The sequence below is a fragment of the Gambusia affinis genome, linkage group LG14, assembly GCF_019740435.1.
Source record: "Gambusia affinis linkage group LG14, SWU_Gaff_1.0, whole genome shotgun sequence".
In the NCBI taxonomy this organism is placed as follows: domain Eukaryota; kingdom Metazoa; phylum Chordata; class Actinopteri; order Cyprinodontiformes; family Poeciliidae; genus Gambusia; species Gambusia affinis.
In genome coordinates this window covers 1382738-1409512 of record NC_057881.1, presented here as the reverse complement: position 1 = coordinate 1409512, position 26775 = coordinate 1382738, and the positions used below count along the sequence as shown (strand labels likewise).

The 26775-nt window shown below is 40.3% G+C and overlaps 1 protein-coding gene across 1 annotated transcript; it reads right to left on the bottom strand.

The window, feature by feature from the left end:
* Positions 1 to 8601: 8601 nt before the first annotated feature.
* tmem170b (transmembrane protein 170B) lies at positions 8602 to 12474 on the bottom strand. Its single transcript, XM_044138817.1, has 3 exons — positions 11584 to 12474; positions 10039 to 10209; positions 8602 to 8985 (listed from the first exon to the last, which is right to left on the bottom strand). The coding sequence occupies exons 1-3, from the start codon at positions 11744 to 11746 to the stop codon at positions 8855 to 8857; spliced, it is 465 nt and encodes a 154-aa protein (XP_043994752.1). The 5' UTR covers positions 11747 to 12474; the 3' UTR covers positions 8602 to 8854.
* Between the last annotated feature and the right edge of the window lie 14301 nt (positions 12475 to 26775).

Here is a 26775-nt window from a genome sequence, read left to right as displayed (position 1 = left end):
TTATTTAAAATCAGGGTAAAATTCTTTCAGACATAATTTTCTTTCAGTGGTAAATTAAGTACGACACAAAGTATTTGTCTTTCTACAACCAAATAGCAAGTAGAACCACGACTATCCAGAGGCTTTTCTGCAATCCAATCAGCTTTTATTTAGTTTATTAAACTTGGCTAAATGCAAACAAAGTGACATAAATTCTGTTTCTACTTTTGTCCAGGAAATAAACCTGAGCAACGAGAACTGAATGAGTCGGTCTGTCTTCAGATTTCCTCACTGCTGATCAAAGATGAATTTAAAATGTGGTTAAATTCTCTGGTTTCTAAAATGTTTCATGAAGAATTTTTTTGACTAAAGGATAAAACTTGTATCATTTTTAGCTGGTTGTCAGGAGCCACACTTTAGAAATCCTTGGACTAGGCCACTGAAGCAGCTCCATCATTCTGGTTTTCTCTGTATTTAGGATCTTTGTGTTCAGTTTGGACCATTTTAGGCTGATTTCCCAACAGTTCGGTTGAACCGAATTCTGGTTCGGTTTGTGAACGCCAAGTGGACCAGAAACCGCTCCAAAAGCAGGAAGTGGTGAACAGTACAGGGCATTCTGGGTAAATCCAACCAAAGCTAACGTGCTAGCCTAGCACTAGCAGCAGAAATGTCTCCTGGTCTTCAGCCAAAGACTAAAGAGAAATCCTCCAACACTAAAATCTGACGCCTCCATCTTGTTTCCATCTGGTGAAGAAGGAAGTTGCTCTCAGTGTCTTCAGAGGTTTTTGTGTGGTTTCCTTCAGTGGTTGTTGGTGCAGCGCCCCCACAGGCCAGGAGGGGAACAGGTTGGTTTGACTCAGAACCACAGCAGATGATGGAGTTCTGGTTCAAACATTTGATATCAGGTAGATATAAAGAATTACTGTATGTCTACATAACTTTTGCAAAGGAAGAAGAAAAGGTTGGACTCCTGTGGATCTGTGTGGGACCTGCAGAGATGCTGGCTGACCTTGTCCCGACCTTTGACCTGTAAAAGTTGTTCCCTTCAGTCTGGGCCGGTCCGGTTCTTTGGATGAGCCGAACACGCAGTGATTAATGATCTCCATCTTTCTGACTGATCGTTTCCCTGATCTCTGGATCACGACTGTTTTAAAGCTGAATGTATAATTATAATAAACAGAATAAATGCTTTTCCTCAGAGTCTCCAGCCTCAGTTTCTCTGGATCATCAGCGCAGGCTTGGATCCCGACCCGGTTCGGTGATGGACGCCACCAGGTCGGATCCTGTACAAGCAACTTTTAAACTGAAGTTATTTCATTTTTACCGCTATTTTATTATTTTGTTTAATCTAGTATTTGTGGTCATGTGAGCGACAGGCTTATCAGAACCTGGACATGAAAACTGAGCCGTGTGATGCTGCCATCTGGTGGTTGTTAAGGGGAAGTACACCCGGTATTTATTCTATCCTGGAAATCTGCATTTGGAAACATATTTTATAAAATATTCATAATCTACTTTCCAACTGCGCCAGCAGACGGAGGCTCACCTCATTTATTTTATTGCTGTTTATTTATCATCAAAAATGTATTTTGTTTGGCGAAACTTGTTTAAATGTTTAAAGTGCTTTAATTAGTCAGTAATTATTAAAATGCATCCAGTTTGTGGATTAGAACAATAATTAAATGTTTACAAACATTAGACCCAAATATCAATGTAAAAAATATATAACTCAGATCGTTGTGCTGTTTCTGTATGTAGAATGGTTTAGAAATCTGATGAAGTGATGCGTAAAGAGAATAAAAAGTTTCAGACTGGGACTATAGCGCCCCCTCTGGAGGATTTACTGGTTTTCACTGATTTAAAAAGAACAGAGAAAAAGAAGAAGAAGAAGAAGAAGAAACGCCTGCAGGATCAAAAATCAGTCCAGAACGAGAAAATGCTCAAATGTTTTCCAGATTTCACTCACTGTAGAAACAACACCTCAACAAGTTTCTGTCCACTTTTTCCTTCCACTTAACTTTCCATCAGTTCGCTTCAGGACATTTCAATATTCAGATGTACTGAGTTGAAAAAATAAATAGTTTTAAGATGATCAGTAAGAAGTTTCAGATCTTCAGAGTGAGAAAAACTGAGGGACAAACTGGGATTACAGGTCAGAGGAAGAGAAACACGCCGAGGCTTCTGCTGCTATTCTCAGAGTTTTTAGGGCTTCCTGGTCTTCAGAGGTTAAAGGTTAAAGGCCTTCCTGTCTGCTGATCATTGTTTACGTATCTTTGTTTTCGCACGCGACCGCCGCGGGTCGGGACAAAAGTTCAGGAGAAACAAACCGCAGCGAACTAAAACGGGTCGTTACTGCGAGAACAATGGAGGCAAAGAGAGGCTGCTCTCATCATCATCATCATCATCTTCATCATCATCATCTTCATCATCATCATTTTCATCATCTTCATCTTCATCATCAACATCATGATCATTTTCATCATCATCATCTTCATCATCATCATGATCATCTTCATCATCATCATCTTCATCATCATCATCATCATCATCATCATTTTCATCATCATCATCTTCATCATCATCATCATCATCTTCATCATCATCATCTTCATCATCATCATCATGATCATCTTCATCATCATCTTCATCATCATCTTCATCATCTCCATCATCATCATCATCATCTTCATCATTATCATCATCATCTTCTTCTTCTTCATCATCTTCATCATCTCCATCATCATCATCATCTTCATCATTATCATCATCATCTTCATCATCATCATCATCATCTTCATCATCATCATCATCATGTTCATCATCATGATCATCTTCATCTTCATCATCATCTTCATCAGCATCATCATCTTCATCATTATCATCATCATCTTCTTCTTCTTCATCATCTTCATCATCTCCATCATCATCATCATCTTCATCATCATCTTCATCATTATCATCATCATCTTCATCATCATCATCATCATCATCTTCATCATCTTCATCATCATCATCATCATCATCTTCATCATCATCATCTTCATCATCATCATCATCATCATCATCATCTTCATCATCAGACGGGATCAGGACCCCTGAACTTCGTCTTTTATGTGACAAAACGAGACAAAGCAGATTCTCCTGGAGGTCAAATCCAGATGTGAAGGTTTGCCAACATCTGCCAGAGTTCTAATCAATCCATCATCTGGACCAGGAGAGAGTTTGGAGGAGCTGCAGACCGACTCGGACGTGAACGTCACAGTGAGGATTTTCACTCAGAATTGACCTAAAATGTCAACATTTGAATTAAACAAAATGAAACAAATCCGCCTCCATTCAGGATCTACTTTGCACATTTCTGTGAAACTGATTGAGTGCATATATTCATGCAAACAACAATGACTTATGGTATTAGTATGTATTTTAGACTCGCTCCACTTAGACGTTGGATCAGAATGAGATCAAATCAGGAACATCGATAAAGGAACAAAGAGTATTTCTTTCATTCCTGAGTAAACAGGTCTGGGTTCAGTTCGGTTCTGACCCAAAGGTCTGGGTTCAGTTCGGTCCAGATGGCCAGCGCTGATTGGACCGGGTCCTCGCTGTTTGTGCGCCGTCTGATCTTTATGGACTGCACTTTATGAACAGCTGCAGCACAAAGAGACGGCCGATGCTGCGGAGCGACCTGCTGGGTCAAAGGCTCGGCCGCCCGCCAGCCATTGTTGGGCTTTTAGGGGTCAGGGTGTTATTTCTGAGCAGGCAAGCAGCCGTCGCCTCGTCTGCACTCATGCTCAACTCTGGAGTATTTCCTGTCCAGGAAACAATAGCAGCCAGCGGCTCGGAGCCAGACTGAAGCTGCAGGACTGAAGCTGAAACCAGCTTCTGTCACGGTATCAATGAATTAATTAATGAGAAAACAAGAAAACATCTCAGCTGCCAACTTTCACTAAACCACCATGGCTGCTTGGAAGGGATGAAGGAGAAAACCTCTTCTCTCTGGAAACAAGATGGCCGCTGGACCGAGGTTAGCAGAACTGAACCTGAACAGAGGGAAAAACTACGGGGACAATGTCCTCTGGACAGACGAGACGATGGACCAGGATGGACAGCACCAAACAGATCAGAGGAAACACAGAGGAGAAACGGCGAGCCGTTTATAGTTACACAGTTAGCAAGCTAACATGTAGTTAGCAAGCTAAATATTTAGCTTCAAACTAAACATGTAGTTAGCAAGCTAAATAATTAGCTTCAAACTAAACATGTAGTTAGCAAGCTAAATATTTTGCTAGTGGGCCAAATAGTTAATTAGCAATAATATAATACCAATTAGTGAGCTAAATATTTAGCTTGCAAATTAGATATTTAATTTGATGGTAAATATTTAGTTTCTGGCAAAAATATTTAGCTATCAGGCTTTTCCTTTGGGATTAATAAAAACTATGTCTATTATTAACAACTAACACTTTGTGGTCCCATGTATGAGGAGGAACGGATTTATTTCCAGATTCTACAGAGGGAAATGTGACTCAGCATCTCGATCTACATATAGAAAAACATGGAGCAAATATTAGCTGGAAATTAGTAAAAAACATTTCCTGGTAATTTGGTAGAAAGGCTGTGAAAGTATCTGCAGAGCAAACATTCCTCCTGTGTGAGAAAACTATTGAAAACAACATTCCAGTCAGAGAGCTACGAAGGAATTCCCACATTTTCCCGTCTGAGTAATCAGATTTCCCAGTCGATGCCCGCTGCAGCATTTCTGTGATTAATGTTCGGATCGGAGGGAAAACATCTTTGTTTCTGTGGCTCGGCTCACCAAACATCCATCAAACACTCAGAAATTCCTCCGCCACATTCTGGCCTCTTATGAAACGCTTCCTGCCCGGCCGGAGCCGCCGGCCTCTTATCAGCGCGCCTCAGCCTGGCCTCTGATTGGACCAAAGCCGCCGCCGTCACATGCTGTGTTCGCTGTTAAAGAACAAAATAACAAAAAACAGGCTGATAAGTGGCGACCTGCTTTCCCCCGGCCGAGGTCGGGAACGAAACCCCAGGCGGTCCATTCAGGCCCGATACCAAAGGTCACATCAGATGTGAGGCGCCATGATCACGTCCTCCATGTTTAAAATGGCTTCTGCTCGCCAAACCACAGACGGTTACTGTTCCTTTAAGAGACGATTTATCAACAAACGTCTACTTTCTGTTTCATGTCTTCAGTCGTTGCTTCAATATTTCCACCCCACAGCATGATACTGCCACCTCCTTTTACAAGGAGCTTACACTCCTTAAACTGCAGAGTTTATTAAAATTTGTTTCACTAATGTGGGACTCCAATAAAGCTTTTAATCAAGTTAATTGCAGTCTGTAATTAATTAAAGCCGAAAATCAATAAAAGAAGCAACATTTTCACCTCAGAAACCATTTTGCTGTTAAATTAAGGAATAAATCGACATATGACCTCGACAACAAAGATATTTATAGTTTTTAATCTTTTCTTCACGTTTTCCAACCATCAGAAATGAGAGCTGTGGATGCTGACGTTAGCATTAGCTACATATTTAGCACTGAGATGCTATCTTAACCTGGCATAGCTTGTCAGGTAGGCTAACTCCTTTTAGCTCAACTAGAACGGAGCAATAATCATTCCTAGCGTCCAATCTGATCGTTTACAAGCAGAAATTTAACCTCAGTGAGCCGAGAGAATTTGATCTTTTTGTCCGACCGTTGCTGTTGTTAGCAGATGTGCATCTGAATTACGGGCGTACCAGAAACACGTGAATATAAAGGTTCCGTCTGGACGCACAGCAATTTAAAACTAAATTAATGAAATAAATGTCAAATCTGGTTAATGTTAATGGTAAATTAGAGCTTGTTTCAACTCTAAACCTATGAAGACAGGCTGTGGCTGCACTGGAGGAGCTGCAGAGATTCACATCCTCGGAGGATTAATCTGCCCTGAGGCGAAGAGCAAGGTTAAAGGTCAGATTGACCAGGCAGGACACATCAGCTGAGTCACCATCCTCACTTTAAACAGTGGTGGCAGCATCATGCTGTGGGGGAGCTGGTCTGATGGTTGGAAGAAAACCTGTTAGGAAAGCAGAGACTGGAGGAGATATTATGGGATGGATTAGACTAGAATCACTGTGGATGAACAAATAAAAGACTTTTTAGATTTTTATTCTTAAAAACTTTAAATCAGTCCACGTTGAGTTACCGTCGAATTAAAGCCCAATAAATTATTTTCATTCCTGCTTGACCGCTTTCAGGGGGTGTGAATACTTTTTTGTGCACTGAATGAAACCGGATGGTTCAGTTTATTATAACTTTAATAAAGATCTGAAAACCCAGCGTGACTAACAAAAGAAAATTAAAAGTATTTTCTAACACTGGTCAAATAAAACAGCTGAGTTTCAGTCAATTTATCGTATTTTTGTAAAACGTCTTCAGATTGCTGTGAAAATACATTTAATGGAATTGTTTTTCTACTTTACCTGTAAAAATGATGTTTTCTGGGAGCTGCAGAAGTTTAAAAATCAAACATTAAGAGCTTTCATATTGCAAAAGGTTTTTATTTCAACGACTGTAGAGTATTTACAGTTCAGATCAGTTTGTACATAAATAGGCAGTAGTTATAAATATCAGAGGTCTGGCTGGTATAAAATTAAAAAAGGGGATATTTTACAGTATGAACACGGCTTGCTCCTCTCAGTCTCTGGTTGTCTGTCCGGTTGAGCAGAAGTCCTCCGGCAGGTGACCTTTGACCCCAAGCCGTGCCTCAGTCATGGCCGTTCCTGCTGCAGAGGTCGGCAGAACCAGCAGCATCATTCGGAACGTCCTCAGAGAGAGTTCTGGTCAGAACGCTGCAGCACTGGCTGCTGCTGCTGCATGATGGGGCGACGCTGCCCCCCGGTGCTCAGAGCCGGTATTGACAGTCCATTACATTACGCAGAGTCAGCAGAACCTCCTCAGATTAAACTCAGAACTGTCTGCAGAGTCCAGACGAAACGGGATGAATAAAACTTTGGCATTGTGACCTTTGACCCCCGGCGTAACCTGAAGAGCGCCCCGGATCGAGGCAGGTTGAACGTAGAAGTTTACAAATGAGTCGCAGAGGGAAACGCCTCCAGGAGCCGAGGAGAGCCGCTTCCAAGTTCTGGTTCTGTGACCCGAACGGGACGACTCTGATCCAGAACCGGACTGGCCCGGGGGAAACAGAACCCCCAGGTCGGTCCGGTGACCTTGACAACGGGATGTCTGGAAAATCTGGGATTCATTCACATGTTTCCATGGCAACTTCCTGCTTGAAACCATAAAACTTCCCAGGATTTTATGTGACGAACCAAGAAGAAAAAGTTTCTATGCACATAAAAATCTGAGCCAATCAAATGGATCCGTCCCCCTTTACTCTGACGCCCTAAAGAACAGCAGTCCAGGTCAGGCAGGAGAATCTGCTGCACATCAACTAATTAATGTTCATTAGTTATTAATAAATATAGACTGTAGTGAGAAACGGTGCTGGCAGCATCATGCTGCGGGACGAGGAGGCTGGATGGAGCCAAACCCAGAATGATTCTGGAACAAAACCTCGTCCAGAAAAAAAAACATTTTTACATTCATTAAAGCACTAAGAAAACCAACTGGGGCTGCACAGTGGTGCAGTTGGTAGAGCTGCTGCCCTGCAGCAAGAAGGTCCTGGGATCGATTCCCGGCCCGGGGTCTTTCTGCATGGAGTTTGCATGTTCTCCCTGTGCATGGTGGGTTCTCTCCGGGTTCTCTGGTTCCTCCCACAGTCCAAAAACGTGACTGTCAGGTTAATTGGTTTCTCTAAATTCTCCCTAGGTGTGAGTGTGTGTGTGAATGGTTGTGTGTCTCTGTGTTGCCCTGTGACAGACTGGCGACCTGTCCAGGGTGACCCCCGCCTCTCGCCTGGGACGCAGCTGGAGAGGAACCAGCAACCCTCCCGATCCCATTAGGGACAAGGGTGAACAGAAAATGGATGGATGAAAACCAACTGACGATTTTCCTTCCACTTTTTGTTTTGTGGAGGTTTATCAAATAAAATCTATTAAATAAATTAAAGTTTGTGCTGGAAATGGGACAAAGTAAAGCTCATGGGGTGTGAAAACCTTTTTGTTTGGAGATTATTCAGATTTTAAAATTCTGTTTTCCAATACTGTCCAATAACGCCACGAAGAAGAACCGGTTCTGGGCCGAGCACTGAGCTCTGAGGAACTCCATAACTAATCTGTTTGTGATATCTACGTTTCAAAGCGATCAGATCTAGGATGAGAATACTTCTGATCTGATCTGATCTGTGGCTGCTGGGCCATTCTGGATTAAGGCAGCAGCATCGGATCCCTCTTCCACCAGGGGGCGCTGTTTACTAATTAACGGCACTAATGGGTTTAAGGTTGAAGAAGCTTCTGGTCATGTGACACGCCGCCATATTGTGAGGGGAGTTTCTGCTGAGACGTACAGGAAGTGGGCAGCAGTTCATCGGCTTCACATTAAATCAGTAAAAATCTGCAAACAGGAATAATTTCTAAACATCCCAGAATGGGAGAACTGGGACCAGAATGGGAGAACTGGTCCAGAAGAAGGAACTCCTGATGACGAACCTTCGGTCTGATCCAGTGTTTGCTGGTTTCTGCTCCTCCTCACTGAACATAAAGTGCTGAAACTTCTTCCTCTTCTTCCTCTGGAGGTTTTGAGTCAGAAGCAGCAGCAGCTGGATTTTGGCACCAGACCCTCAGAACCACGGATCCCCAACAGAGAGGCTGCAGTAACACTCCAGAGTCAGCAGGGGGCGCATTGTGCTGCGGCCAGCGTGAGCGCTCCTCCTCGCCCTCGGGTCGGCGCCAGGCTCCGCCCCTCGTCCTCACAGCGTGGCCAGGATGCGGGAGAAGGAGATGATGATGGAGAGCGAGGTCTGACCCGCGCCGAACACCAGAGCCTCCAGCGGCGCCATGCCCTTCCCCGCCACGCGGTACACACCGGCCACCGCCGCACCTGCAACACACACACACACACACACACACACACACACACACACAAAGTTCTGATCCAACTCAATCCGGAAGCCGATGATCTCACATAAAAACAAATGTAGCTTTTAAAAGATTTTCTACTTTTTCCTTCCACTCAACTTTCCATTACTATTCCTGGATCCTTATTTTTCCTGCTTTCTGAAAAATCTTTGGTGGATTAATTGGACTCGGGTTTCTTTCCCATCAGAACCGCGTTCAGACTCTAATCAGGTCACAGGACGTTGGAATTTTTCCGACCCAGTTAAAATTCTGATCCTGTTTCCAGTTTTTCCAACATTCCCAGTTTAACTTTGAGGGTTTTTCTCAGAGAACCATCAGCTCAGAGCATCATGATGGTTCTGACCCGGTGGAATCTTCAGAACCTTCTGGATTCTACCAGGTTCTCCATCCAATCAGAGATGTTTCGCTGCCCCCTCCGGCCTGCTACAGGACTTCCTGTTTTCTGACCAATCAGAGAGCAGAGAGACATGCCCACTCTCTGGTTCTGGAGAAACTGGACCTGAAGTTCTGAAGGCCATCTGAACCGTTCTGTTTGGATCAGAACCAGGTCATCCTCAGGAAACTGAAGGTTGTTAAAGGACAAAGCGGAAACCCAGATTTCTGACCTTTTCCCCCACGCTGACATTTGCTTCATCTTCCTCCTCTTCATCACCCCCCCCCACACACACACACACACCCCACACACACACACACACACCCCACACATTAATAATGAAGAGGCTGAATAATCTGGGATGGAAGGAAAAGGAAAGGAGGGAACAGGGAACCGACTCTTAGAAAATGACGATTAAATTCTTTCTTTAGACTGAACTCTAGTCTTCTGGTCTCCATGGCAACACGGGGTCAAAGGTCCTGACATGAACTCAGAAGTTTCTGGATCTCTGTGACGTTTCCTTCCTCTTTCTCCTCTCTACTAATCTCCCTCTGTCTCCCCCTGGTGGCCCTGAACTGAATCACACAGGAAGGCCCTCCTGCAGCCCGCAGCCCCATGCTGCCCCCACCGTGCTTCACTTACTTGTGATGACGGCTCCAGAGAGGGAGGCCAGGAAGCCGACGCTGACCAGAACCAGCGTGATGAGGCGGCCCCACCTGTGGCGCTGCAGCATGACCAACATGAGGAGACCGCCGGCGCCGTGAACGAACAGCGAGGAGAACAGACACCACAGGAAGACCCAGTACCACATCTCTGGAGGAGGAGAGGAACGAGAGGAAGAACGGAGGAAGAATGGAGAGGAAGAATAAAAAGGAAGAACGGAACAGAGAGGAAGAATGGAGAGGAAGAATAAAAAGGAAGAACGGAGAGGAAGAATGGAGAGGAAGAATAAAAAGGAAGAATAAAAAGGAAGAACGGGTCAGAACCAAAACATCACCATCTAACATTAACCTGCTTCTAAAGTCAAGGAGCAAAAATATTATTATTATACTGGTTACTCTAGAACCACAAGGAGGAAAGAAAGAAAAAACAAGAGAGGAAGGAAGGAAAACAAAAATGAAGGAAGGAAGTCAAAGAAAGGAAAGTAAAGGAATGAAGGAACGATGCAGAGAAAAAGGAAGGAAAGGAGGAAACTTTTAAAAATGAGGAATAAAATCTAGAACAATTTCTTTTTATAAATACAGAATTTTTTGTGATGTCACATTCAGGTAACTTTGTAGCAGACAGCCATCTTGGTAGGTTTCTGTAACCAACTATGACGGCTGATTTGAGTGTGATAGACTTAAATCACTATTTATTTTCTCTTTCTTTGAGCATTTATTTCTAAAAACCGCCATGTTTCCTCAGGCCTGGAGCTGCAGACCTTACTGGACCTCCTGTTTTGGTCCGTTTGAGCTCCGGAAGTCTTTAGTGTTTAAATTTCTTCTATTTATGGTTTGCTGAAGTGAAACTGCTCCACCGCATCTCATAAACAGGAAACTGGTGTGTTTAAACAGGAGGCCTGCATCTCAATAAGCTGCTGCTTCTTGTTCTTCGCTGCCGTGTCTCTGCTCCCAGCGGCCGCTGCGGCTGGTCGGCCGGAGCGGATCATGCATGCGTGCAGCAGCGGGACTGCAAACTTCTGAGATGCGCTTCTTGCTGAGTCAGCGTCGCACGCTTTGAGTGTTTCTCCACTCAGGATGGAGATGGTGTGAGCACATTTCCGCCTCTGCTGCTGCAATCTTGTGTTTACATGACACACCAACCATGACTCCACGCTGCAGATGGAGAGCCGGCCTTCCTGCAGATAAAATCGCGGATGCTTCTGCAGCAGCGGATTCATGCAGATGGGAGTCTGCGTCGATTGATTTAATACGAAATAAAAAATGATTTGACTGTAATGGGCTCATGTGACCCGGAGCTCAGCTTCACGTCGGACTCTGCAGACAAAGGGAGGATCAGGAGGTTTTGCATCCCATAATACCTCATGGCATCCCTGGTTTTAACAGACTCCTCCTGGCTCACCGTTCCCTGGTTTATTTTCTGCTTTAAAATGGACGCGGTGCCGGTCGCGGCGGCGCGGCAGGCGGCGGCCGCGGCGCTCGCTGCCCCCTCCGGCCAGCGGCCGCCGCTCCCCGCGGGTCCTACCTGTGAAGTCTTTCAGGGTGGCGCCGTGGACCCAGAGGCTCAGCACCTGCTGCACCGACAGGTTCACGGAATAATCCCGGCTCATGGTTCCGCCGCCGCCGCCGTCGCCCGGGTTCGCAGCCCTCTTTATCGGATAGCTGAACTTGGCTTTGGACGGAGGCATGGAGGAGACCGGGGCGGAGGGGGGCGGAGCGGCTCGCCTCTACCGGTGCCGCTGCTTCGGCTTGACGTCCGTCTCCGCTGCGGGAAGGGCAGGGCCGCGGGGTGGTCGGTTGGTCCTCGGCGGTGCGGGCTGTGCTGAGGCCATGATGCGGAGCAGCGGCGGCAGGAGGCACCGACGGTCAGCTCGTCCTACATCGGCTGGTCCAGCTGCATCATCCTTAAAGGGCCAGCAGCCCTCTGACGGATCCGGGCTCCGCTCTGCCGTAAACCGCTCTGTGAATGGGACTCGGTGTGCAAGCGCGACGCAAGGACGTAAAAGGCGACGTATATGGCAAATATTAATAAAAAGATATCAGAGGGTCAAAATTTAGAATAATAATGAGATAAGTCCCACACAGACTCTGTAAATCTGAGATTATCTAATATTTTCCGATTAACATTTAGCGTTAGCTGCCGCTTTAGCGTTGCCCTTGACGACGGGTAGATGCAGGAGCTCCCTGATTGGCTGCTGAGTCACCATTTTACGGTTCTTTTAAATCTGATGACGTCATTTAGAATTGAAATGAATAAATGTAATTTTTGTAAATTATCGTTGGAGTCAACAGAACATTTGGTTTCTGAGTGTGAGGTTAATGTTTGGAAGGGATTTTTTTATTTTTGAAACTGATCAAATATGGAATTTAAATAAGGAATAAAAAATTCAATAGTTGATAGATAATATTACATTGTTTGCCAAATTTTATCTTCATAAATGCTGTTTCACAAAAGCATTAAAAATGAAATTTCAATATTCTGTAAATCTTAAAAATAAATAAATAAATAATAATAATAATAATAATAATAATAATAATAATAATAATAATAATAATAATAATAATAATACAGCCACTGTAATCAAACTTTTCTTTCTTAACTCAGAATAAAGTCTGGTTTGTTTTATTTATTTAGTTGTTCTTTGGTTTATATATTTTGTAATTTAGTAATTAGATTGGAATATCTAAGATATATTATCTATAAAGAATGCTAAATGTGAACAGGTTGCTCAAAGGAGACGAGCAGATGCTGCAGTTTTGTTTTGTCGTTTTCTTTCTTTTGTCTGTTTTACCAAAGAAATTCTGTCAATTCAGGAAATTAAAACATTTAATAAAATATTCAACCCACATTTTGAACTTTTAGATTCTAGCCAGTTTTGCAGATGGATGTAAATTATAATATGTTATTTGAATAAACAGATGAACGAGGCAGGTCCAGCCGGACCGGACTGTGAACAGTCCTGCCGTGTGAAGTTTCACATGTTCTGCTGCTTCTCCTGCAGCCGCTGGGAAGCGGAGCGGAAACCTGGCTGCTACGTAGATCCATGATGTTCTGGAACATTTCTCTGAGGAGCGACGAGTATTTTCAGAAGAGCTGACCCAGTTCAGAGGAACGGGCGCAAAGACCCGTCTGACACCTGACACCGTTTAGATCGACACGGCTTCCTCTACAGCCAGAGTTCAGCTTCAGGTTCTGCTGCTCCGGGGCCAAAGTCTGGAAAAACCCAGTCAGAACCAAGAATCTGTTTTAGATGACAGATTATTTAGGATCACAGAAAGTTTACAGGCGAGTTTTAACGAGGAAAACTGTTGGTTCAGTTCAATCAAACAGAAACCAGTTGGATGTTTCTGAGGACAGGGAGGATTCTGGGAAACCATCAGCACTTCGCTTTGCAGAGAAAATTTACTCCTGTTTCAAACCAGATTGACCTCCAGCTCACATCTGCTGACCCCGTGACCTTTACCACCTGGTGACCTGAAAACAGGAAGGTTACTTCCTTCCTTTCTTTGTTCCTTTCTTCCTTCCTAGACTCCTTTCCTCCTTCGTTCCTTCATTTTTAAGTTTCTTCCTTGTCTTTGGTACGTTTCTTCCAGTGCAGCCAGAAATGATGAGGCCTGTCACAATAATCAATAAATCAATTGATTGCCCGATAAGTTCAACTTGCATGATTTACTGTTTTTCTCATTTCTTTGTTTCTAACAAAAACTGGGTGAGAAAAGTTTTCAGTTTGGTGTTTTGGTCTCAACTTGTTTCCAGACTTTATGACTCGTTTCTGTTGTTTTGTTTATTTATTTTGGATTTTTAAAACGTCTTTCAGTGTTAAATGTTCATTAGAATTTAAAGTTTATGAATTTGAGAATGTGTTATTGCATTATTATGCCATAATTACCATTATAATCCTGGAAAATGGTGTCAAAACAGCAATATTACAGTTTGTCACAATAGTGAACAATAACTGAATCCATATTTTAAGAATGGTTTCTGCTGCTGAGTATTGATTACCAACCAAGTCAAAGATCCTTGAAATCTGAACCTAAAAATTAACCAAATATGAAAAAACTAAAACTGCTATAACCAATAAAAACTAAACAATATTTAACTTATACTAACTAGTAAAAATGAACAAACACACTCTGCAAAACTCACTGAATTAAACAAAAAGTCCCAATGAAATAAAACTAAACTGTAATGAAAGCCCAGAAGTATCCGTGGTTCTGATGGGTTCTCCGTCCCGCTCCTCGGGTCGCAGCGATTCCCCGGTTCGGCCAGCAGGTGGATTCCTTCTCCTTGTTTTCCAAGGAAACGTTTCCACGGAGGAAAACTGGTTCTGGTTCTGTGGGTCGTGGGGGTTTTAGTGGTAACCGGATCCCAGCGGGAATCAGTCAGTTTCTGTTCGGACCTGCGGCTCTTTGGAACCGGTTCACTAAGCTTTTCTCTTCAGCTCACAGATTTTCATCTTTTTGAGTTTCTTTTTTTCTGTAACTGAATCTGAGCTGAGAGGAACATCAGAGAGTTCTGACGTCTTCCTCTTTGTCTCCCTGAAGCCCCGCCCCTCCCACTCGCCCTCCCCCCTCAGACAGGTGTGTCTCCTCTCAGGTGAGTCATCAGAGTCATCACAGCAGCAACAATATGATCTGACCGGGTCAGAACATCTCTGATTGCCTCAAACTGGCATCTTGAACTGGTTCCCTTCAGCCCAGCGGTTGCCACGGTGACCAGATCTTGGTCCGACAGAACTCCTGTGGAGCAGGACACTGATAAAACACAAGTGCACTATGCTAACTAATGCTAAAATACTATCCTGCAACAGCAGAAGCTAATACAGAAGCTAATGCTTTACATAAACATGGTACTTAGCAGAAGCTAATGCTAAAGCGCTATATTAATGTGGTACTTAGCAGAAGTAATTGCTAATGAGTTTCATTAACACAGTATTTAGCGGAGGCTAATGCTAATGTGCTGCATTAACATGGTATTTGTCCTTCATGCTTTAGACATGTCCCTGATTTTCATGGCCAATCACCTCCTCAGCAGCCATGAAGTTTTGCGGAGATCCAGTACTGAACCATTCGTTACATTCAGGTGGGTCAGAACCAGAAAACATCTAAAACCCACAGGACTAAACCACTGGTTTGGTTCAGCAGGTGATAAACCGGTGATCAGGTGTGATGAAACAGAGACACATCTAAAACATGAAGAAAGTTGCTCTGTGACAAATTGTTTAATCTGGGTTAAAACCAGCTATTGGTGCTCAATTTAGATTATTAACCAGTTTCTATCCCTGGAATCCCAGTTGGAGCGCACTGGGACGGTAGAGGCTGGTTCTATCAATGCTTTTGCTCACGAGAACAGAGCAGGGTTTGCTGCTGGGGTTCAGCGGGGCGGGGTCTCTGGTTTCCTTTGAGGGGCTGCAGGATCACACGCCGGGGGTTTCTGCTCACTTTGAAGGCTTCTCTAACGGCAGGTGTTCATAACAAACCCGGCTCCATTTGAAGCAAACGGAGGTACAAACCAGGGCCCGGCCACAACCAGCAGGTTGATCTGGAGCTGCTCGTCTGCAAAACCGTCCCAGTTTCTCTGGGAAGCAGCGAGTGGAGGCGGCAATCTGCTGCAGCGAGCGGTCGCCTGATTAAAGGGAAGACGTCTCTTTGAAGAAGTGACCGATGATGATGATGAGCTTCAGCTCCTCCAGTCAGGAGAGGACGAGCTGATTCATGTCGGCTCTCTCTCATTGAGGAAAACGGCTCCCTGAGGGCCCAGCGTTTCTGTTTTGGTCTGTGTCGGGTAATTTACTTGTCCTCGTTAATAACGTTCTACTCTGATGGGTTTTTATTGGAAGGCAGCAGCAGAACCAGAATGTTGTGGTAACAAAATGAGTGGCTGCTGCTCAGATGTGGCCAGAAACGAATGCCTGACAAGTTTGCATTCCCTCATCGCTGGCAGAAAGTTCCTGTTTATCCTGGACCTTTAATGATTTATATGAACCAAACTTTTTCCTGATCATACAACAAACATCTGCAAGGAGGTTTAAAGTTTGTATTTATCAAAGATTTAAAAGAAATAAATGTTTTAAAAAGGTTATATTATGGCCTACAGTAAGGGAGTCCAAAGTGTGGGCTGGGGGCCATTTTCGGCCCATTGATTGATTGTTTGTGGCCCGCCACAGCAGGTGGGTGATGCAGATGGAGACAAAATTACTACTGACTAAATAAAAGTTTCTTTGATGGAAAATATTGAGCACAACACAAAGTATTCCAACAGGCATCTCTCTTTAATTTCATACTAGCTATTTATTTATCAACAGACTTCTACTTTTAGACAAACTTTAAAGAACCCAGATCTGCTTTTATTTCATTTATTAAAACACATTTTATACGTTTAAGCATTTTAAAGAGAGTCACTCAAATCCTGTTCTTATTGCTTCTTCAACCCTTTAAGACGTAAGTAGGCCTGTCACGATAGTAAATTTTGCTGAACAATTAATTGTCTCAAAAATTATTGCGATAGACAATAATATTGTTTGAAGATCTTTTTACACTGATTTAATAGAAATGACATAATAATTCGTGTGATTTCCTGCCAAAGATAGATACACTTTATTTTCAAAAGAACATTTAACACTGGAACTGATTAAATAAACAACCAAAAATAAAATGGATTCTCAGTCTCCATTAACAAAAATGAATAAAAACACCAAAGTGTAAATAAATACTGGATTCAACCAAAAGAGTTCAGATTATGAAGTCTGTAAACCATATTGTCCTTCAGTAATCATTAGATTTAAATAGAGAAGATGGAACATCGACTACCTGATGCAATAGTTCACACTACACGTTAGTTCACTCCTACATTTTCCCCTTAAGACAATCTGAGAACGTTGATGTTCTCAGATTGTCTCTTGTGGTTTCATAACCGATCATCCTGTAGTGTGTGGTGTGTTACGGTAGATCGTTGTGGCGCTCCGATCTAAATCAGGGGTTTTCCCCACTGGGATCGTTAACGCAGCCTGTTGAATGTGACAGGTAGCCAATCAGAAAGCCGGATTCTCCTCCTGCTTTCTGAGGGGAAATTACAGAGGGGAATCCCAAACAGCTGACACGGAGCAAGCCGAAGTCCAGCGGACATTGGAGATGATATGTGGAAACAACATTAATGTTTATAAAACATTTGGTGTAAAGAATATAGAAATGATGAGGGGAGGAGTTGGAGCCAAATTGGTACCAGTTGATGAACCCGGTAACTTTTCAGCTGTTCTTCGTTAACGTGACATAAAAAGGTTCTAATGATTTTCATTCAGTCAGGACGTTACGCTGACACTAGAGCCACATGCACTGCAGGGAGATTGTAGTAAAGCATTGATTAATGCCTGGTTTTAAAATGACTTCACTGGACTTGTAGCCATTATTTTGTGCCCATTGTTGGACACCACACGGCCCGATGGAACCCGATGGAACCCGATGGAACCCGATGGAACCCGATGGAACCCGATGGAACCGTTCTACCTAGGATTTCTGTCGGCTAATGTGTGATCTCTCAGGTTTTGGAAATGGGCCGACAATCGGCCGACAGCTCTAAGATGGTGTAGTGTGAACTGGACATTACACTGAGGAAATGAGGAAGGGAGGGTCAGTGGAGAGCAGCGGAGTTGATACTTTTTTCATTCAGTGTCATCAACAGAAAGAGAAAAAGGCTGGAAGAGACGATAAAGGCAATAATTAAAATTACGTTGATAGTGATGATTTACTGTACGAGACAGGCCTAGTTGATTTTGTTTCAGAGCCATTTTTTATTTTGAAGTATTGTTTGTCTGAAAGTCTTTAGATTTCCATTGACTAGTATGGGGATTGAACCACTTACCTTAGCGTTATTAGCACCATACTTCATCCAGCTGAGCTAACCCCAGCTGGACGAGGTTCTCTTAAATATATGGTAACTCATAATGTTGAGTTTCCATGGATTTAAGAGACCTTACATGATCTTACCACAGTGAAAATTTGAGTAAGGAGCTCATATTCTATTGTTTTTGAAAATCAATTTGCATAATATACAGCCTCCTGCTATTATGAAGAATTGATTTCCTGAAAAGATTCATGTTTCAACTGGCCAGCATGGGGATTGAACCCTTGACCCTGGAGTTACAAGTACCACGCTCCAACCAATCACACATAAATTAACAGCCTCCTGCTTTTATGAAGAATTGATTTCCTGAAGACTTTATATCTCAGATGATCAGTGTAGGGTTCAAACCCATGACCTTGGCTTTATGAGTACCACGCTCCACCCTACTGAGCTAACCAGCCACACACAACGGTGAGTTTTCATCAATGTTAGAAAAACTTGCATGATCTTGACAACAGCATTGAAATGCAAAAGTCTTTCAATATCAACATTAGTTTAATTTAAAGCCTCCTTCTATTTTGAACAGTTGACATCTTTAAACACTTCATAATTGCATTGAAGAAATGCTCTGATGTTTTTCAAAGTCAATGGTTAAATATACAACCTCCTTCTATTTTGAAGAGTAGACTTCATGATTCCATTGGACCATATGGGGGCTTGAACCCATGACCTTGTCTTTATGAGTACCACGCTCCAACCAACTGAGCTAAACAGCCACACATAATGGTGAGTTTTCATCATTGTTAGAAAAACTTACATGATCTTGACAAAAGTATTGAAATGCAAAAGGTTTTCAAAATCAACATTAAATGTGGTTTAATTTAAAGCCTCCTGCTCTTTTGAAGAGTTGACTTCATGAAACACTTCATGTTTGCATTGGCCAATGTGGGGCTTGAACCCATGACCTTGGCTTTATGAGTACCACGCTCCAACCAACTGAGCTAACCTGCCAGACACAATCTTACATTTTCGTCAGTGTTATAAAAACATACATGATCTTTCTACTCATAATGACGATTTGAAGGAATGCTGTAACGTTTTTCAAAATCAACATGCTTAAAGGTGTATTTTCCGGCAAAAAATTATTTTGAAGTATTGATTTTGTTTTCCACCTTTTTTATTTTGAAATATTGGTTTTGTTTTACAACTGTTTTTATTTTGAAGTTTTTGTTTTGTTTGCCACCCTTTTTAATTTTGAAGTATTGTTTGTCTGAAAGACTTTAGATTTTTATTGACCAGTAAGGGAATTGAACCACTTACCTTAGCGTTATCAACGCCACACCTGTCCAGCTGAGCTATCATCAGCTGGACAGAGATTTCCTAAGTACAAGGTTACTCATAATGTTGAGTTTCCATGGATTTAAAAAAGCTTACATGATCTTACCACAATGAAGATTTGAGTAAGGAGCTCATATTCTAATATTTTTCAAAATTAATGTGCATAATGGTTAAATATACAGCCTACTGCTATTTTGAAGAGTTGATTTTATTAAAATGTTAAATTTCAGATGGTCAGTGTAGGGATCAAACCCATGACCTTGACTTTATGAGTACCACGTTCCAACCAACTGAGCTAATCAGCAACACACGATGGTGAGTTTTCATCAGTGTTAGAAAAACTTACATGATCTTGACAAAAGCATTGAAATGCAAAAGGTTTTCAAAATCAACATTAAATGTGGTTTATTTAAATCCTCCTATTATAAAGAGTTGACTTCATGAAACACTTCATGATTGCATTGGCCAATGTGGGGCTTGAACCCATGACCTTGGCTTTATGAGTACCACGCTCCAACCAACTGAGCTAAGCAGCCACACACAATGGTGAGGTTTCATCATTGTTAGAAAAATATACATGATCTTGACAAAAGTGTTGAAATGAAAAAGTTTTTCAAAATCAACAATAATGTAAAACCTATTTCTATTTTGAAGAGTTGACTTCATGAAACACTTCATGACTGCATTGGCCAATGTGGGCCTTGAACCCATGACCTTGGCTTTATGAGTACAACGCTCCAACCAACTGAGCTAACCAGCCACACATAATCTCACATCTACGTAAATGTTATAAAAACATACATGATCTTTCTACAATGACGATTTGAAGGAATGCTGTAACGTTTTTCAAAATCAACATGCTTAAAGGTGTATTTTCCGGCAAAAAATTATTTTGAAGTATTGATTTTGTTTTCCACCTTTTTTATTTTGAAATATTGGTTTTGTTTTACAACTGTTTTTATTTTGAAGTTTTTGTTTTGTTTGACACCCTTTTTAATTTTGAAGTATTGTTTGTCTGAAAGACTTTAGATTTTTATTGACCAGTAAGGGAATTGAACCACTTACCTTAGCGTTATCAACGCCACACCTGTCCAGCTGAGCTAACATCAGCTGGACAGAGATTTCCTAAGTACAAGGTTACTCATAATGTTGAGTTTCCATGGATTTAAAAAACTTACATGATCTTACCACAATGAAGATTTGAGTAAGGAGCTCATATTCTAATGTTTTTTAAAATCAATGTGCATAATGGTTAAATATACAGCCTACTGCTATTTTGAAGAGTTGATTTTATTAAAATGTTATATATCAGATGATCAGTGTAGGGATCAAACCCACGACCTTGCCTTTATGAGTACCACGCTCCAACCAACTGAGCTAATCAGCCACACATAATGGTGAGTTTTCATCAGTGTTAGAAAAACTTACATGATCTTGATAAAAGCATTGAAATGCAAAAGGTTTTGAAAATCAACATTAAATATGGTTTAATTTAAATCCTCCTATTTTGAAGAGTTGACTTCATGAAACACTTCATGATTGTATTGGCCAATGTGGGGCTTGAACCCATGACCTTGGCTTTATGAGTACCACGCTCCAACCAACTGTGCTAACCAGCCACACATAAGCTCACATCTCCGTATATGTTCTAAAAACGTACATGATCTTTCTACAATGAAGATTTGAAGGAATGCTGTAAAGTTTTTCAAAATCAACATGCTTAAAGGTGTATTTTCCGGCCACACACAACGGTGAGTTTTCATCAGTGTTAGAAAAACTTACATGATCTTGACAAAAGCATTGAAATGCAAAAGGTTTTCAAAATCAACATTAAATGTGGTTTAATTTAAAGCCTCCTATTTTGAAGAGTTGACTTCATGAAACACTTCATGATTGCATTGGCCAATGTGGGGCTTGAACCCATGACCTTGACTTTATGAGTACCACGTTCCAACCAACTGAGCTAACCTGCCAGACACAATCTTACATTTTCGTCAGTGTTATAAAAACATACATGATCTTTCTACTCATAATGACGATTTGAAGGAATGCTGTAACGTTTTTCAAAATCAACATGCTTAAAGGTGTATTTTCCGGCAAAAAATTATTTTGAAGTATTGATTTTATTTTACACCTTTTTTTATTTTGAAGTATTGATTTTGTTGTCCACCTTTTTTATTTTGAAGTATTGATTTTCTTTTACAACCTTTTTTATTTTAATTTTTGGTTTTGTTTTACAACCGTTTTTATTTTGAAGTATTTGTTTTGTTTGCCACCCTTTTTAATTTTGAAGTATTGTTTGTCTGAAAGACTTTAGATTTTTATTGACCAGTAAGGGAATTGAACCACTTACCTTAGCGTTATCAGCGCTACACCGGTCCAGCTGAGCTATCATCAGCTGGACAGAGATTTCCTAAGTACAAGGTTACTCATAATGTTGAGTTTCCATGGATTTAAAAAAGCTTACATGATCTTACCACAATGAAGATTTGAGTAAGGAGCTCATATTCTAATATTTTTCAAAATTAATGTGCATAATGGTTAAATATACAGCCTACTGCTATTTTGAAGAGTTGATTTTATTAAAATGTTAAATTTCAGATGGTCAGTGTAGGGATCAAACCCATGACCTTGACTTTATGAGTACCACGTTCCAACCAACTGAGCTAATCAGCAACACACGATGGTGAGTTTTCATCAGTGTTAGAAAAACTTACATGATCTTGACAAAAGCATTGAAATGCAAAAGGTTTTCAAAATCAACATTAAATGTGGTTTATTTAAATCCTCCTATTATAAAGAGTTGACTTCATGAAACACTTCATGATTGCATTGGCCAATGTGGGGCTTGAACCCATGACCTTGGCTTTATGAGTACCACGCTCCAACCAACTGAGCTAAGCAGCCACACACAATGGTGAGGTTTCATCATTGTTAGAAAAATATACATGATCTTGACAAAAGTGTTGAAATGAAAAAGTTTTTCAAAATCAACAATAATGTAAAACCTATTTCTATTTTGAAGAGTTGACTTCATGAAACACTTCATGACTACATTGGCCAACGTGGGCCTTGAACCCATGACCTTGGCTTTATGAGTACAACGCTCCAACCAACTGAGCTAACCAGCCACACATAATCTCACATCTTCGTAAATGTTATAAAAACATACATGATCTTTCTACAATGACGATTTGAAGGAATGCTGTAACGTTTTTCAAAATCAACATGCTTAAAGGTGTATTTTCCGGCAAAAAATTATTTTGAAGTATTGATTTTGTTTTCCACCTTTTTTATTTTGAAATATTGGTTTTGTTTTACAACTGTTTTTATTTTGAAGTTTTTGTTTTGTTTGCCACCCTTTTTAATTTTGAAGTATTGTTTGTCTGAAAGACTTTAGATTTTTATTGACCAGTAAGGGAATTGAACCACTTACCTTAGCGTTATCAACGCCACACCTGTCCAGCTGAGCTAACATCAGCTGGACAGAGATTTCCTAAGTACAAGGTTACTCATAATGTTGAGTTTCCATGGATTTAAAAAACTTACATGATCTTACCACAATGAAGATTTGAGTAAGGAGCTCATATTCTAATGTTTTTTAAAATCAATGTGCATAATGGTTAAATATACAGCCTACTGCTATTTTGAAGAGTTGATTTTATTAAAATGTTATATATCAGATGATCAGTGTAGGGATCAAACCCACGACCTTGCCTTTATGAGTACCACGCTCCAACCAACTGAGCTAATCAGCCACACATAATGGTGAGTTTTCATCAGTGTTAGAAAAACTTACATGATCTTGATAAAAGCATTGAAATGCAAAAGGTTTTGAAAATCAACATTAAATATGGTTTAATTTAAATCCTCCTATTTTGAAGAGTTGACTTCATGAAACACTTCATGATTGTATTGGCCAATGTGGGGCTTGAACCCATGACCTTGGCTTTATGAGTACCACGCTCCAACCAACTGTGCTAACCAGCCACACATAAGCTCACATCTCCGTATATGTTATAAAAACGTACATGATCTTTCTACAATGAAGATTTGAAGGAATGCTGTAAAGTTTTTCAAAATCAACATGCTTAAAGGTGTATTTTCCGGCCACACACAACGGTGAGTTTTCATCAGTGTTAGAAAAACTTACATGATCTTGACAAAAGCATTGAAATGCAAAAGGTTTTCAAAATCAACATTAAATGTGGTTTAATTTAAAGCCTCCTATTTTGAAGAGTTGACTTCATGAAACACTTCATGATTGCATTGGCCAATGTGGGGCTTGAACCCATGACCTTGACTTTATGAGTACCACGTTCCAACCAACTGAGCTAACCTGCCAGACACAATCTTACATTTTCGTCAGTGTTATAAAAACATACATGATCTTTCTACTCATAATGACGATTTGAAGGAATGCTGTAACGTTTTTCAAAATCAACATGCTTAAAGGTGTATTTTCCGGCAAAAAATTATTTTGAAGTATTGATTTTATTTTACACCTTTTTTTATTTTGAAGTATTGATTTTGTTGTCCACCTTTTTTATTTTGAAGTATTGATTTTCTTTTACAACCTTTTTTATTTTAATTTTTGGTTTTGTTTTACAACCGTTTTTATTTTGAAGTATTTGTTTTGTTTGCCACCCTTTTTAATTTTGAAGTATTGTTTGTCTGAAAGACTTTAGATTTTTATTGACCAGTAAGGGAATTGAACCACTTACCTTAGCGTTATCAGCGCTACACCGGTCCAGCTGAGCTATCATCAGCTGGACAGAGATTTCCTAAGTACAAGGTTACTCATAATGTTGAGTTTCCATGGATTTAAAAAAGCTTACATGATCTTACCACAATGAAGATTTGAGTAAGGAGCTCATATTCTAATATTTTTCAAAATTAATGTGCATAATGGTTAAATATACAGCCTACTGCTATTTTGAAGAGTTGACTTCATGAAGCACTTCATGACTGCATTGGCCAATGTGGGGCTTGAACCCATGACCTTGGCTTTATGAGTACAACGCTCCAACCAACTGTGCTAACCAGCCACACATAATCTCACATCTCCGAATATGTTATAAAAACGTACATGATCTTTCTACAATGAAGATTTGAAGGAATGCTGTAACGTTTTTCAAAATCAACATGCTTAAAGGTGTATTTTCCGGCAAAAAATTATTTTGAAGTATTGATTTTGTTGTCCACCTTTTTTATTTTGAAGTATTGATTTTCTTTTACAACCTTTTTTATTTTAATTTTTGGTTTTGTTTGCCACCCTTTTTAATTTTGAAGTATTGTTTGTCTGAAAGACTTTAGATTTTTATTGACCAGTAAGGGAATTGAACCACTTACCTTAGCGTTATCAACGCCACACCTGTCCAGCTGAGCTAACATCAGCTGGACAGAGATTTCCTAAGTACAAGGTTACTCAAAATGTTGAGTTTCCATGGATTTAAAAAACTTACATGATCTTACCACAATGAAGATTTGAGTAAGGAGCTCATATTCTAATATTTTTCAAAATTAATGTGCATAATGGTTAAATATACAGCCTACTGCTATTTTGAAGAGTTGATTTTATTAAAATGTTAAATTTCAGATGGTCAGTGTAGGGATCAAACCCATGACCTTGACTTTATGAGTACCACGTTCCAACCAACTGAGCTAATCAGCAACACACGATGGTGAGTTTTCATCAGTGTTAGAAAAATATACATGATCTTGACAAAAGTGTTGAAATGAAAAAGTTTTTCAAAATCAACAATAATGTAAAACCTATTTCTATTTTGAAGAGTTGACTTCATGAAACATTTCATGACTGCATTGGCCAATGTGGGCCTTGAACCCATGACCTTGGCTTTATGAGTACAACGCTCCAACCAACTGAGCTAACCAGCCACACATAATCTCACATCTTCATAAATGTTATAAAAACATACACGATCTTTCTACAATGACGATTTGAAGGAATGCTGTAACGTTTTTCAAAATCAACATGATTAAGTGTGTATTTTCGAGCAAAATTCTATTTTGAAGTATTGATTTTATTTTACACCTTTTTTTATTTTGAAGTATTGATTTTCTTTTACAACCTTTTTTATTTTAATTTTTGGTTTTGTTTTACAACCGTTTTTATTTTGAAGTTTTTGTTTTGTTTGCCACCCTTTTTAATTTTGAAGTATTGTTTGTCTGAAAGACTTTAGATTTTTATTGACCAGTAAGGGAATTGAACCACTTACCTTAGCGTTATCAACGCCACACCTGTCCAGCTGAGCTAACATCAGCTGGACAGAGATTTCCTAAGTACAAGGTTACTCATAATGTTGAGTTTCCATGGATTTAAAAAACTTACATGATCTTACCACAATGAAGATTTGAGTAAGGAGCTCATATTCTAATGTTTTTTAAAATTAATGTGCATAATGGTTAAATATACAGCCTACTGCTATTTTGAAGAGTTGATTTTATTAAAATGTTATATATCAGATGATCAGTGTAGGGATCGAACACACGACCTTGACTTTATGAGTACCACGCTCCAACCAACTGAGCTAATCAGCCACACATAATGGTGAGTTTTCATCAGTGTTAGAAAAACTTACATGATCTTGACAAAAGCATTGAAATGCAAAAGGTTTTGAAAATCAACATTAAATATGGTTTAATTTAAATCCTCCTATTTTGAAGAGTTGACTTCATGAAACACTTCATGATTGTATTGGCCAATGTGGGGCTTGAACCCATGACCTTGGCTTTATGAGTACCACGCTCCAACCAACTGTGCTAACCAGCCACACATAATCTCACATCTCCGTATATGTTATAAAAACATACATGATCTTTCTACAATGACGATTTGAAGAAATGCTGTAACGTTTTTCAAAATCAACATGCTTAAAGGTGGATTTTTCGGCTAAAGTTTATTTTGAAGTATTGATTTTATTGTCCACCTTTTTTATTTCGAAGTATTGATTTTGTTTTACAACCTTTTTTATTTTGAATTATTGGTTTTGTTTCACAACCGTTTTTATTTTGAAGTATTTGTTTTGTTTGCCACGCTTTTTAATTTTGAAGTATTGTTTGTCTGAAAGACTTTAGATTTTTATTGACCAGTAAGGGAATTGAACCACTTACCTTAGCATTATCAGCGCTACACCTGTCCAGCTGAGCTATCATCAGCTGGACAGAGATTTCCTAAGTACAAGGTTACTCATAATATTGAGTTTCCATGGATTTAAAAAAGCTTACATGATCTTACCACAATGAAGATTTGAGTAAGGAGCTCATATTCTAATATTTTTCAAAATCAATGTGCATAATGGTTAAATATACAGCCTACTGCTATTTTGAAGAGTTGATTTTATTAAAATGTTATATATCAGATGATCAGTGTAGGGATCGAACCCATGACCTTGACTTTATGAGTACCACGCTCCAACCAAGGGAGCTAAACAGCCACACATAATTTTGTGTCTTTGTCAATATGAGAAAAACTTGCATGATCTTACTACGATAAAGATTTGATGAAATGCTGTTATG